Source organism: Pseudophryne corroboree, chromosome 1 (genome assembly GCF_028390025.1).
Source record: "Pseudophryne corroboree isolate aPseCor3 chromosome 1, aPseCor3.hap2, whole genome shotgun sequence".
NCBI lineage: Eukaryota > Metazoa > Chordata > Amphibia > Anura > Myobatrachidae > Pseudophryne > Pseudophryne corroboree.
Genome location: NC_086444.1, coordinates 416900372 through 416915862, shown reverse-complemented (window position 1 = coordinate 416915862; position 15491 = coordinate 416900372). Strand labels below are relative to the sequence as shown.

Below are 15491 nucleotides of genomic sequence, written 5' to 3'. Positions count from 1 at the left end.
GCATAAGTCAGCTGGCAGAACTGATAACATTGGGTGCCTTTTTGTTATGAAAATGCATCTTATTTGCATTTCTATGTGGCTAGGATGCACAAGCAGCTTCTGCTGATTAAAATGATATGCAGCATGCCTATATTCTGTGTGCGACTGTGACTGTATGCTATGCTACGTTACACTGATTTCCAGGAATACACTGCAATGTAGCATTTCATATGCAGATACAGCCGCAGTCACACACAGAATATAGGCATGCTGCATATCATTTTAATCAGCAGAAGCTGCTTGTGCCCCTAGGCATTTGCCTAGTTTGCCTCTGCCTAGGGCCGGCTCTGAGCCTACCGCTTGTGTAATGGAACTGGAATTCCGACTGGCTTCCAGTTCCAGATTCAATATAAAACATAAACCTTGATTTAAAAAAAAACAAAAAAAAAACAATAAAAGATTGAAAAAATGTTTATTTATATTGCCTCTGTCCATAATAAATAGGCTTCCCCACTGGGAATAATCTCAGGAGGTCCTTGTGAGTGTTACCACCTGTAATAGCCATCACCAGGAGGGGAACTTTCACAAGAAGACAAAAGCCCCAGGAGGAGGTTTTGATAAGTAGGCAAACATCCCATTTTCAAAGGATTGAGAGCTTTTAGCCTGTAATAACTAGGCCCTCCTTAAGCCAGTAAAAAAAAAAAAATGCAAACAGTGTTTGTCATTCACTATTTGTCTATGGTTTGTCTATGCTGCTCTTTAATTGAATGGAACACATTTTGTCAATAAAATTGACAAAATGTCCCTAGAGCCTGCAGTATTCAGCAGGCAGCAATTTATGTGTACATGTCTGCAGAGCACTTGGAATGGGCAAGCAAATAGTCCAAATATATTATTCCAAAGGAACTAACGCTCCCAAATGTAATTTTCTACTTGTGAATGCAAAAATATTGCCCAAGAAAAGTGGTGGAACCAGGAATCATATGGGCTTAATAGTTCAATAGAGGCAATCAAAGAAAAAGGGGAAATGCTGCAGAGGCGGATCCATTATAGGAATTTTTGAAAGTACATTTTAAAAATCTGTTTACACATAAAGCTATGTTAAATATAAAAAAAAACTATTACCGCAAATGACTCCAAAGAGAGGTGGTCATAGCGGATTGTATCAGAAATGCTGTTTGTGCTAATAACTGAACACTGTAATTACACAGTACTGATGATGTCAGGTATCTCAAAATACAGGTCGTGACTATAGCAGTGGGCAAAAGTCTTTCATCACTAGCACCACATGCTTTTGCTGTACAGTACTTTAGACGGGTTGGTATCGTGTGTCCGGCTGTCGGGAGACCACCGGTCACCATACCGACGGAGGGATCCCAGCATTTAGATGCCCGGCAGGGGAAGGCACAATGAAGCCCCTTGCGGGCTCACCACTGGTTCTACCCCCACTCTATGGGTGTCGTGGGGAATAGTCCCTGTTGGTCGGCATGCTGATTGTCGGGATTGTCAGGGGGGCGGGATATAGGAGTCAGTATTGGGACTGGCGGTCTCCTGACCGGTCACATAACTATATCCCCAGCAATTCAAGGCAGCTTGCATTGAGCCACATGCACATTTTATATATCGTTGTTTAGGGCCCATTTACCAAACTATTTGCAGATATTTCCTGTTTTCAGGGGTTAGCTGCAAATATTAAGTATCCCTGGAATGTATCTCAGATACCTGCTGCAATCCATCCATTCCTGCCAGCAGTCACATCCCCCATCAGTGTCGGACTGGGGCATGAAGGGCCCACCGGGGAATGCGGTGATAGGGGCCCATACTTAAGGGTGTGGCCAGCCTACAAAGGGGGTGTGGCCAGCCTCCACAGAGGCTTAAAATACACAATAGTTTAGCGCAGTGTAATGCAACATATCCACCATGTATAATACAAGTGCACAGTCTGGAACCTGATCCCTAGAGGAAGGAGTGGGCACTCAGGCAGTGGGGCCTATCGGTGGTTTTCCTGGTACCCCTGTGGGCCAGTCCGACCCTGTCCCCCATAAGTTTCTATATTGGATGCAATGCTGCCAAATTTACCAATATACAGAATGCGGAGCATTTCCCGATACTGGTCTCCGCAACTACTGCCATCTGAAGATGACGGTAGCCCGCTGTAGCCTATGGACTACAATCCAACCTGCAGAGGGTTTCCCAGGAACCCTCACCAGAAATGGCCGCTGTCCATGCGCAGCAGCCCTGGCAGCTCACAGAGCACAGCACAGGGACGGGCTCCAGCCAGTGTTCCTGCATGTATGTCAGGCTCCAGAGCCTTACCTCCGGTGGGTGCTCCCGCGGGTTACCGTCCCGCTGGTTGGTGCGGCTGCGGCGGCAGGGAGCTGCTGGCGGCGGGTCCTTCTGGACGGATGTGCGGCTGCCAAGGGCCGGGGGCTGAGGGTCTGGAGAGCCGGGCGCTGCGGCGGGAATCGCTGCGGTAAGGTCCTCTAGTGGTGACACAGTATAGTGTGTCAGAGACAGAAGCTGGCTAAAGCTGTGTGCTAACAGCTAAGTATGTCTCCTGTGCTGGGGGCAGCCATGTTGGAGACAAGAGTATTACCAATGAAGTTCCCAATCTGTGTCCAGACAATCCTGTGTGTTCCCCCCTTACAAAAGAGGGCTGGCTCAGAGGGAGAGTGCCAGTGCTTCAAGTTGCCTCCTTGTGAAAGGTTCTCCAGCTCTGTGCTCCCACGTTACTTCTGGTTCCCTGGTCCTGGTTGCTCTCATCCATCGGTTACCTAAACGCTGCTGCAGTCCTGCTGTCTAAGTCCGTTGCCACTCGTGGAAGTGCTCACGGGGTCCCAGGTCATAGAGGAGCTCCAGGTGCTAACGGCGGTTCCCGCAGACGGCTTCATTTCTTCAAAGTCCAAGTACTTCAGCCTCGTCTTTCAATCACAAACCACTGTCTTCATTTCTTCAAAGTCCAAGTTCTTCATCCTCATCTTTCAATCACAAACCACAGTCTTCATTTCTTCAAAGTCCAAGTTATTCAGCCTCGTCTTTCAATCATAAAACACAGTCTTCAGTTCTTCTTAACCGGAGTTCTTTTGCTTCACTCTTCAAGTCTTTTAGCCATAGACTCTTATTCTTCCAGTTTCTTCAATTTCTCCAATATTCGTGTACAGCCTGATTAATCATTAAAACTACAGTTTTCTTCCTACGAAGTCCTCCTTTTCTTTACGCCCTCCGGCCAACGATAACACTTAGTTTGGCTTCCACCCCATGAGGAGGAATTACATTCAGCCACCTTATTTACTCTCCTCACAGGTAGCTGTCCCTTCAGCCAAAACTCGGTTGTTGGAACCCCAACTTACGCCGAGCGTGACAATAAAATCTATAATACATCCTGCCGATGTGATCGTATTCTGCAATGCGCTAATATCGCACCCAGAACACATTGCGGATGCGATCAATGATGACTATTCTGGGGTAACTTTCTTATTTTTTATGATTGATAGTTCTGTTTTTACCTACAGTACAAGTGAGAATAATACAAAAAGACATGAATTAGTTTTCCATGAAATGCATATTTATTCTGTGTATTGACTGTTTTAATGAATACAGAATTAATTTTCACAGTGTATATATTAGAAGAAGGGTGAAACAATGTGGGTAATTCCAAGTTAATCGCAGCAGGACATTTTTTAGCAATTGGGCAAAACCATGTGCACTGCAGGGGAGGCAGATATAACATGTGCAGAGAGAGTTAGATTTGGGTGCGGTGTGTTCAATCTGAAATCTAAATTGCAGTGTAAAAATAAAGCAGCCAGTATTTACCCTGCACAGAAACAAAATAACCCACCCAAATCTAACTCTCTCTGCACATATTATATCTGCCCCCCCTGCAGTTCACATGGTTTTGCCCAACTGCTAAAAAATTTCCTGCTGCGATCAACTTGGAATTACCCCCTATATCTCAAGAGTGATTAGTATTTGGTTGAACAGCCCTTGTACATGAGCATAGTCAGCACTGATATGACCAGTGAGAAGATTCGGCAACGGGATGCGATAACTTCTTCAATTAGTTCCCTTTTCATGTGGGATTCTTCTTTGAGATCTTGGGCTGATGCAGAGGTATATGCAATGCTGATGTCTGCACAGCTGAGCTTTTGTTTACTGCGGTTATGGCAAAGATGCACTGCGCACATGCAGCGATTGATTGACGATGGCGGATGGAGAGAGGATTTGTGGGAGTAACCGGGGGATGGCTGCAAATTTTCTGGCATGTTGCGACTGTTTCGGGAAAGGGGGGGGGGGGGGGGGGTCTGAGCCTGCGACTGTGTCGGTGTCCTTTGATGCAAGCAGTGAATCAGAAACGCTGTCAGTTGACGTCTCAGTACAAATTACAGAGGCAGCATCATTGGCATATTTTATCCATTCCACTGAGTCCAAATACGCAGTTGCAAATACAACAGCGTACTCCTCTAAATCAGGCCCCTTGTACCCAACAAATATTGGATTGGATCTAGGCTATTTCACATATGATGGTGAGCTGCTCAATCAGATTGTAATTTCACTCAGGTGCTAAAAGGGAGGGGTAATTCTGTGGAAGAAAAAACAATTTGTGTTCCCTAATGCACACTGAGTGAAAAATAATAATACTACATAATAATCAGATAATACGGAGATCTTAGTTGCGTATATCTGCAGATATAGGGTTAAGCCCCCAGGCCGATCGACAAGGCTTCTCCGTCACTGGGGGTCCCTAATACTAGGTATGGGTCCGGGGTGCAGGACCCCATCACGTCGGCTACCCCAGGTCAGCACACAGGTGAAAATTAATAAGGTCCCCTGTGTCGGTATGGCTGGGCGGCTTCAGGTCGGCACACCCTAACACTTTATTAACACTTATGATTTTCCCTATCACTTTGTATATATTTTTGTATTATTTTAATCACACCACTTACATAGCACTTATGTGCTTCTTATTAACCCTTATTAATTTTCACCTGTGTGCTGACCTGGGGTAGCCGACCTGTGCCGATGTGATGGGGTCCTGCACCCCAGACCCATACCTAGTATTAGGGACCCTCAGTGACGGAGAAGCCTTGTCGATCGGCCTGGGGGCTTAACCCTATATCTGCAGATATACGCAACTAAGATCTCCGTATTATCTGACTATTATGTAGTATTATTATTTTTCACTCAGTGTGCATTAGGGAACACAAATTGTTTTTTTTTCTAGGCTATTTCAGCAACCTGGTGTGATTCTATTTGAACCAATTCTTCACGACCTTTGCTCTATGGCGCGGTACACTGTACTCTTGAAAGACAAATCCTTTGTCTGGAAAAAATTTTTTGGCAGAGGGAAGCATTCTTGTCTGAAGTATTGTGATGTTTTTACTGATGTTTTTAGTTCATCATTCTGACATGCTGACATGTATCCCCAGACCATGACTTTTACCGCATGCTTCACAGTCATGCTTAGACACTAATGCGGGTATCCAATGAAACATCGGGAATGAAAAATGGAAGTTTTTCGTGATTCACTGATATTTTTTTATGGGGTATCCAATTAGATCTCCTGTAAAAAACAAAAACAAACAAACACACTTTTTCGTGTGAAAACACACACTACAAAATCTCTGATAAGCGTCAACTCGTGCCGGCTTATTGTAATTAATAGGATAGCCCCCGGCAAAGCAATTACCCACGGTCAATGACTTTCACCAGTTTTTTAACAGTCCATCTCTACATCTCCTACACCCAGGCCAGCTGGCGCCCGTCCTTTGAAACTTTGTCAGTAGCAGTCTTCTCCTTCACGATCTTGAAGCGGAAAAGTCTTCCTTGGCCTCCTAGATCTTGGCAGATCACTTATAGATCCAGTCTCCTTAAATTTGGCAAGTATCTGGCAACAGCAGACTGGCTATTTTTGATCCTCTCAGCAATTTGCCTTCCAGAATACCCCTCTTCGGTGAAGCATGATCACCCGAACATGGTAATATATGCTGAAGCAGGACAGAGGCTTCATTGCTCAGTACACATGGAGAGAACACATTTCAAAAAAGAAAAAAAAGGAACATACATGGCCTGCCGATGTTCTCTGATTGGTCCACTGACTATGACGCCTGATTGGTTGATGGAAAATGACGCCCAACGCAAAAAAAAATGGCTCAATTGTTTGTTTTCAACACAGTTCTCTGGCTGTAACTTTTTACCCACATTATATATAGACACATCTGACCCAGGTATTAATAGCTGATAATTCCTTATACATCAATATATAAAACTACACTATGACTCAAAAAAAAATGCACAAAATGTTTCTTTAATACAAGCACTAGTGGTGCAGGACTTTTGGCCATCACTGTAATAATTAATCATATGATATAGTTGAAAACCAATGGTAGCTGAATCACACTTAAATGTTCATGCAATGTTGTTGCGGCAGTACTCTTATACAATGCAGACGTTTATAGAATGTAGTTTTTAGACATTATGGCCCCCTCATGGGGAAAAGCTATAATGCACACCCTCTCAACCAGGTATGTAGGGATCGAGGGGCAAGGATCAGGAGCTATAGTGTAGATTCTGCACTCAGCTTATTATAGGGCACATTATGCATAAGAGGCATGGTCATGTCATCAATTAGTTATGCCCCCTTTAAAGGGGTCTAATCTTTTCATGGGGCCCTGCTGGTAAGTGACCATTTATCAAGGTCTGACAAGTATGTCTGTGTACATCAGCTGTGTTATCTGATATCTTAGACTAAAGTAGTGATCATTAAACTTTCATAACAATTAATGGCACAACAAGCTTGCTTCTATTTGGCAACTCTGAAGTTAGAATTAAGTAATATCCCACAAGTCTAGTGGCTACCTTAGAGAATTCCCTTCAGATAAAACATAAACCAATGTACATAAACCTCTATGAGGTGAAGTGAGACCATTATCTCAGGAGGCACAAATATGATGTTCCTTTTTCCTTTTGGCACTTCCAGGTCTTGTGGAACACAAAGAGAGGTGATGCCTATATGGAATACACAGAGATTGCCACAGGCGCGCTGGAGCAGCAGAGAGGTCAGGGCTGGAATGCACTAAAAGTGTCATCACTGGCACTGGAATTTTGCACAGTGCTGACCCAAGGAATCTTGGCTAAGGATACCAATGGTAAACCTAGGCTCATCAAGCTTGGCTTCCCCCTTGAGGAAAGACTGGGGACATGCGGTTGGACAGTTTGCCCAACCCTACGAACGGCACTGCTCTTATGTTAGTAACAAACTTATATATGTTAACATGATCAAGCGCTGCCTTTGGATGCTAAACAGCAGGGCCTATGCCCAATATACACCCACATGGGGTGAACAAATTAGGCAGATTGAGTCACTGTGAATTAAGTTTTATATAGGCAAAAATACATTGGGTACTGAGGGTCTGTGCACAATGAATTAAATGCATATCCATAATAGCATAAAGTACAACATGAGTAATGCATGTGCATACTAGGGGATAAACCACATCAAAATAATGTTAAAGTAAGCATAAAAGGTGAAAAAAATAATAATGATACATTAGAACACAGGTAAAAACAAATAGTTTAGCATTCAAATACAGTTAGACTGACACCAAAACCCACCTGGAGGTCCAGCTGGACCTTTTATTCCAGGTGACCACTGGTTTCCAGGGGTACCTATAGGCCGTATAGTGGCCTTCCGTGTGTTACTACCTGAAATTAAAATGTATGGAATTTATTTAATCTACATGACATTTTCTGTGCTAAGTACAATAAGGGCTCTTGAACTCCCCTTTTGTGGTATATTATTGCAGTATAACAAGTGATCTTATGCCACAATACTTTAGAGTAATCATATATACATATGAAATGCCATTATTTTATTCAGCTATATCATAGAAATCTATTTCACTTACCTTCCTGAGCCAAAAAGGAGCCTTTTGCCAGCTGTGCCATGGATGCTACAAGAGGACGACATGAACAAGTGTTACAGATTAGCATACACTAGAAGTGGTCAGTGAGAACTCACTGTGTATAATCACTGCACTGCAGTGCACACTGGTCTGTTGCTGACACAACAAGAGGTTAATAAATAGAATATCTTGGCATGGGAGAGAGGACACAGGATTGAAGATAATTTCTCATGTCACCAGTTCCTGCCACTCTTGCGGTGTATAATGTCCTGTGACACATATCCTATGAAATAGCTGGTCATGGGAAGCAGATTATTGCTATATTTGTACAGAAAATGGATTCACCAGGTCACACAGGACATGAGACTTTATGCAAATATAAACACGGAACAGTTATACACCAGTTATACAAAGAGATGGATTAGTAATCTGCCTGAGGCATCAGATGGGGATGCGGTCAAGATGCCGCCGGCCGGAATCCCGGCGGTCGATATACCAACGCCGGAATCCCGACCGCCACAATCCCGACATATTCTCCCTCAGTGGGTGTCCACGACACCCATAGAGGGAGAATATAATAGTGTGCCGAGCGTAGCGAGGCACCGTGCCCGCAGCGTGGCGAGCGAAGCGAGCCCGCAAGGGGCTGCGTTCCGCTCGCCACCATTGTTGGGATTGTGTGGTCGGGATTCCGGCGTCGGTATTTCGACCGCCGGGATTCCGGCCGGCGGCATTTAGTACTGATCCCATCAGATGTTTGTATTATTTTTTTTTTATAATTTCGGTTTTTAATTGTTCAAGTCCTTCATATAGCCTTAAGAGTGTCCAGTACATTTTTTTATTTCATTGTATTAATCCCACCCATTCTTACAGGAGGCTAATCGGTGGAGAAATGGCAAATCTCAGCAAGGGGTAGGGGGAAATAGAAATAGCCTATGGTTCCATAGTACCTAAATGTTTTTGACTTATGTCATAGTTGCCTACCCTCCCTCATTCTGCAGGAGACTCCCTGAAACAGCAGCAATCTCCCTGAATAGACCAGCAATCTCCCTCATTGTACCTTACACCCATTATGTAGCTGTTACATTCTTGGGGGGAACAAAAAATCAGAGATATATCCATTCAAATAGGATTATCAGTGCCATTTCCCTGTATTGATTATAAGGCACAATGGGGCAGATGTATTAACCTGGAGAAGGCATAAGGAAGTGATAAACCAGTGATATGTGCAAGGAGATAACACACCAGCCAATCAGCTCCAATATGTAAATTAACAGTTAGGAGCTGATTGGCTGGTGCGTGTATCACCTTGGATTTATCACTGGTTTATCACTTCCTTATGCCATCTCCAGGTTAATACATCTGCCCCAATGATCCCTATGGCTACATGCATTCTAAATAAGGTTTTTCATGGCCACTTGCAGTATATGTGTATACAGTATACTAACTCTGGGGCTCATTTACATTTGGATGTAAGCAATTTTCATGACACGCCTCTCAGATGTAGCAGTACATGTCCACGCTGATAGGTGTTACTTTTACAATCTCCCTGAAATGTTTTTTCAAAAGTAGGCAAGTATGGCTTATGTAGTGTTTGATTAAGAAATAAAGAACACTTCAGATATTATAATGTTAAGCAATGTCAAATCACTTGTTTAAAAGCAGAACAATAAAACATAAGGGTCAATTTAAATCCTGTGGCTGGACAGGACATATGTTAATTTTATAAATTATGGGAACAAATACTGATGGGAAGAACCTAAAGAGCATGCACAAGAGAGTAGGACAACATCAATATGATAATGATGATGATGATAATAATAATAATAATATACTATGAGTTTCTATTGATGGTGATATCGTACTGAAGGCAGTGATAAACTAATAGCTATGATTATTTGCTCTCCTTTAATCTGCTAATGAAATCTGCTCTACAGTATGTCTAGAAGTAACTCATTAAAAAACAAAACAAAAAAAGCAAAAAACAAAACAAAAACCACAACAGACAGAATTAGAAGGTGCAAATAAAAATAAGTAATTGGAAGCAAATGAGAATCAAAAATCACAGTGGCAGAGGTACAGAGTACTTTTCAAATCCTACCCTTCATGCCCACCTCCCCAGGACTACCACGTGCTGGTGTGCTTCCCAATAGCCCAGATGGTGATCCCATCTCTTGTGTAATATCAGATGCTATGATCGTTGCAACCTGTTAACATGAACATGAAAATTATTAGGCTACATTATATGCAAAAAGAAATAATCTACAAAAGCATAAACTATTCTGCAAACTTAGATCAAATTACCTTAGCTTCCAAAGAATTTAGGCGCTCACTTAACTCTGGAATCTGACTGCAGTTCAGGCATCCTAGGTCAAAATAAAACATGGAAAATAAAAATGGAGTATGCGATAATATGTATTATGCCTAGTTCATATGCAGCTGTTGTTTAATAAATTTTGAAAGCAAAATAGTGTGTTTGATAAATATGTTCCTTACTCGGCAAAGACCAAGACATTCATAACAGAACAATATATTTAGGAGCCTATTCATCATGCATTATGGGCCCATTACTCATTTTCACATGTTTTTAGTAAAGGGATCATTAATTATTAGGGGCCCAATGAGGCTACCTAGTATTCAGCAAACTCTGAGAGTGGAAAGTGTTGGAGTTTGCCTGCAGTAACCAATGCCATCTTCAGATGGTGTTGGTTCCTGGAGACCCGCTCCTTCCTATGAGGAGGTCTGGGGTTGCGAAGAGGGATCAGTGGGGATCCCTTGGCCACCACCACACTGCATTCCCTATGGCTGTGTGCATGCGTTAACTCAGTTCACACATGTGCAGTTGCCCTAATTGTCAGTGGCAACTATCACTGCTACTTCACTGTTAGAGATTGTGGAAACAGCTGCTTTCCTAAGCCGCTATCCCTGCACTGGAGCAATGCTGAATTGCACCGATAGTTAAGTATCCATCAATGACCCTTGATGAATAGGCCCCTTAATAGTAAAATAGAAACTTGACCATTGTACATAGAATAGATGAACTAGAGCACTGCAGCAGATAAAAGGTTTTTCAAGAGGATATAACACTCTCTCTCTCTCTCTCTCTCTCTCTATATATATATAATATTGTGACAGGGACAGCATAAATCGGACATGGGTGTAAAACTGCAGGGTTGTGGCTGGAGAGATTCCAAGCGTTGTATTTCTTGAGGCCAGTACATCCCTGATTTTATATATATATATATATATATATAATGCGGGAGGTGCTCGCGGGATTGTCAATTAGCTCAAATATGCGGACACAAGAGTCTCCTTCACAATCAACATGTTGCTTATATTAACCTTCCACAGGATTACCTGATCCCTAAAAGAGTGGGTAAACCTAATGGTGGTGTTCAAAGCATTAAGAAAATTTATGAACTCAGTCAGACTGTCCGCACTTCCAGTCCACACCAGGAAGAGGTCATCTATATAACGTACATAAAAAGAAATAAACTTAGAATAAACCAAATGAGACACGATGTGTTGTTTTTCATACATCTGCATAAAGAGGTTAGCATACGATGGGGCCATGTTGGACCCATCGCAGTTCCTCTGAGTTGCAGAAAAAAAGGAATTCTCAATAGAAAATATTTTTTATGCAACACAATCGCAATAAGCAATAACAAAAATTCAACATTGGGACCTCTATAGTGTGGACTGGAAGTGACGAGTCCAAACCATCATATGTGAAATATTTGTGTACAGGCTTGCAATATCCAATGTGACCAGTATACTATGGTCAGGTAAAGTGCCAAGTGCTAACAATTGCTGAATAAAATCAGTAGTATCTTTCAAAAAATAATCCATGTTTCTGCAGCGGGGTACACTGGGATTCCACAGGGAATACATCAAGGTGTACAGTTGGATCTTGAACAAGGCACCAACAGGCTAAAGCTTTGACTGTTCCCAGGATGCATTGCACTGCCTTCTCTATAACCCCGCCTCCAGGCACTGGAGCTCAGTTTGTAAGTTGGTGCCTGCAGTGCAGGTCACTAACAGGTGGGGCTGCGCTAGGCAGCCCTGAAAAGAGCTTTTAAGAAGACTTCAAGGGCTGCAGCACTTTCTATGTCTTTATGACATGCTGTGCTGCGGCTTCATCACCTCCCCCAGCAGCGCTGCATACTCCCGCTGCCGGGTTCCCGGGTACTTGCAGTGGAGGTGCACCGGTCATCAGGCACACCACCGCTGACGCTCTCCAGGATCGCATGGCTGCACATCAGGGAGGAGATAAGAGGGTCCCCCAGGTGGGACCCACTGGTAAATTGTGGTCCCAGGAGATGGGCTGCGTCATTGGCATGGACACTGTATTGCACAGGGACCCCACTATATCCACTAGGGCAAGGGAGCACAGGTCGGATTTACTAAAATCCATTTGATATAGGCTCTACAGTAACCGGTGGTGAGGACCAGCATAGGGGATAAGGTGCAGACCTGTAACCCCTCCCCCAGCTCCGGGTGCCATCTACTGCTGGTGTTCCCGCCCTGGAGCTGCATTTCACTCTCCCTCATTCCCTGACAGAGATTTTGGCGCCATCTTTACTACTAGCTGGGCTGATCTATGGGACTGCAGGGCTCTGTCTCCTCTGTAAAGCCGCCTGCCTCATCAGCGCTGTGCATTTACAGGCACTTAAGTATTCTACATGTCATTTTAGACAGTGTTGGTTAAGAACAAGTGTACTACTATCTGAATATTCAGTACAAGTATTCTGTGATATACATCCAGTATCTACTGTGCTTTGTTATATCTATACTCATACATATTTAAATTTACTAGTCCAGTGCAGTTTTATTGTTTATATGTAATAACTTCTGCATTGTACATGTTATTGAGTGTGCCTGTAGCTGTTGAGTGGGATTCCATTCTCCCGTATCACATATTGCCATCACTATATTCTGTACCCTGAGGGGCTCGGTGCGTTAGGGTCCCATATATATATATATATATATAGTGTTACACAGAATATACAATTGGGTATTTTTGCTGTGTGCTTCCATCACCTCATACCGCTTAAATTCTCTGTTTTGTGTCCTGTGTTTACTGTCACATAACATAGTTTTTTTTTTGCAGGTATTGTGTTTGTCTGGCTATATTGTCCTGTTACACCCTAAAGCTACATTCCTTATAATGTCTGCCACACAGGGCGGGAAATCCACGGATGCTTCTGCATCCTTCAGTACTGGCGCCATGGATTTACCTGAGGGGTAAGTTTTAGCTGCTGGTTCAGGCGCTGAGTGCCATACACCCAGTCAACCTGCAGCACCTGTGGCCAATCAGGTCCCACCTTGGGCAGCATTCTCAAGTATGCTGAGTACACTTGTGACACGTCTTACTCCCCCTGTGGGACCTGCAGTGCCATTACACCACATATTGTCCCTGTAGTTAATCCACCCTGGGCGGATATTCTGTCTACCCAATTACAACAATTAAATCGATCCTTGGTTAGACATCTAAACGGGTCATTTCTTCCTCACAATCCACTAATATTTAGGATAATTCTTCTGATGAGGATGGGGAATATACTGATCCATCAGACACTGATACAGGGGCTTCTGATGAGGAATCTACAACCCAGGTTGATGTTCCCGACCTAGTGGAGGCTATTAAGCTAATTCTTCAAATAGATGATGACATTGAGCCAACTACTTTGTCTAAGAAACCTGATAAGTTCAAACGTCAGAAGGTTACTAAAGTAGTCTTACCACATTCTGACCAAATTGACATACTTCAGGAATCCTGGTCATCACCAGGAAAGAAATTTTCCCTGTCTAAAAAGATGCTAGCTCGTTATCCAATTCCTGCGGAGTTGAGTATCAAGTGGGAAACTCCACTGCCGGTGGACTCTCATGTCGCCCGTCTTGTGGTGTCATCTACTCTGCCTGTCACCACTGTCACCTCACTGAAGGAACCGACGGATAAGCGCATGGAGGTATGCCTGTAGTCTATTTACTCTCTTACTGGTGCGGTACATAGACCCACTATGGCAGTCTCCTGGGCTGCGAAAGGAATTGAAGCATGGGTTCAGGCAATTGAGGATGAGCTGCCTCAGGATTTTTCTGACACTACCAGACAATATCTGTCTTATATTACCACAACCTCCCACTATATTCAGGAGGTGACCTCTGATGTAGTAGATGCCTTGGCTGCCATTACACCTGCATCTATCCTGGCTCGTCGAATTATGTGGTTGAGGTCCTGGAAGGTGGACCTGGACTCCAAAAAGACCTTGGAGGTCCTATTTGGGGAGGATCTGAACAAGATTGTAACTGACTTGGCTACTGCCAAGACTGCGTGTCTCTCAAATACTAATCCTTTTGCTCCGAATGCTAAGAGTACCACCTTTCCGAAGGCTAAGAGTACCACCTTTTTGACCTCCAGGTAAAGGCAAAGGGTCAGGCGTATCCATGACAGGCTCGTGCTTCCAAAACCACTAAGCATAAATCTAAACAATCTTGGGCCGCCCGTCAGCCTGCTTCCAAACAAGACAAGCCTGCCGCATGATGGGGCAGGCCTCCCTCTAGGGGACCCCAGGGTGGGAGGCCAACTTCTGCAGTTTGCCAAGGCCTGATTAAAGACCACTTCGGACGCCTGGGTGCGAGAAGTTGTCTCTCACGGGTACGCAATCTCTTTCAAGAGACGTCCCCCTTGACAGTTTTGCACAACGGTTATATATGTGGATCCGTTAAAAGCGCAAGCTCTACACTTGGTTGTAAAATCCCTCCTGGATACAGGAGTGGTAGTGCCAGTACCTCTGTCTCAGAGAGACAGGGGATACTATTCGACCCTGTTTCTAATTCCGAAGCCAAATGGGTCCTTCCGGCCTATCCTCAACCTTAGATCATTGAACAAGTTTGTGAGAGTATCCAAATTCCGTATGGAAACTCTGCACTCTATAGTGCTGGCCATGGAACCCGAAGACTATATGGTATCCCTGGACATACAGGATATTTACCTGCACATACCTATTGCCATGTCGCATCAGAAATATCTGCAGCTGCAGTTTGCTATTGGCAACCTACATTATCAATTCCAGGCACTGCCTTTTGGATTGGCCACAGCCCCTCGGATCTTTACCAAGGTCACGGCCGTGATGACGGCTCTTCTCCGTCATCAGGGAATCAGGATCCTGCCGTATCTGGACGACTTGCTGATCCTGGCGAACTCCCAAGAAGTTCTCTTAAATCATCTGGATCTGACGGTCCAATTCCTACAAGCCCACGGGTGGCTCATCAACTGGAGAAAGTCCTCGCTGGTCCCTGCTCGGAGCATGGTGCACCTGGGGGCACTACTGGACACACACAGCCAACGATTGTTTTTGTTTCCAGAGAAAGTCCTGAAACTTCAGGACAGGATTAGATATTTCCTCTCTCGCCCAAGAGTGTCGATACACTTGGCGATGCAAGCACTAGGCCTCATGGTGTCAGCTTTCGACATGGTAGTGTACGCTCAATTTAATTCCCGCCCTCTGCAGAGGTTAATCCTTTCCAAGTGGGACGGCCTACCTCATCAGATCAGGTCTCAAATTAACTCCTTGCCTCCGGAGGTTCGTCTGTCACTGAGCTGGTGGCTACAGG

At 44.0% G+C, this 15491-nt stretch overlaps 1 protein-coding gene across 6 annotated transcripts in view; it reads right to left on the bottom strand.

The window, feature by feature from the left end:
• EMID1 (EMI domain containing 1) overlaps positions 1–15491 on the bottom strand; it is a 190611-nt gene that overhangs the window by 59510 nt on the left and 115610 nt on the right. For 5 of the 6 annotated variants that reach the window (XM_063913325.1, XM_063913327.1, XM_063913329.1 and 2 more), the window contains 4 exons: positions 10182–10243; positions 9979–10084; positions 7884–7928; positions 7591–7680 (listed from right to left, as the gene is read on the bottom strand). In XM_063913325.1, the coding sequence (XP_063769395.1) occupies positions 7591–7680; positions 7884–7928; positions 9979–10084; positions 10182–10243 (303 nt within the window). The remainder of the gene's footprint in view (positions 1–7590; positions 7681–7883; positions 7929–9978; positions 10085–10181; positions 10244–15491) is intronic. The other variant, XM_063913326.1, reaches the window with a different exon arrangement.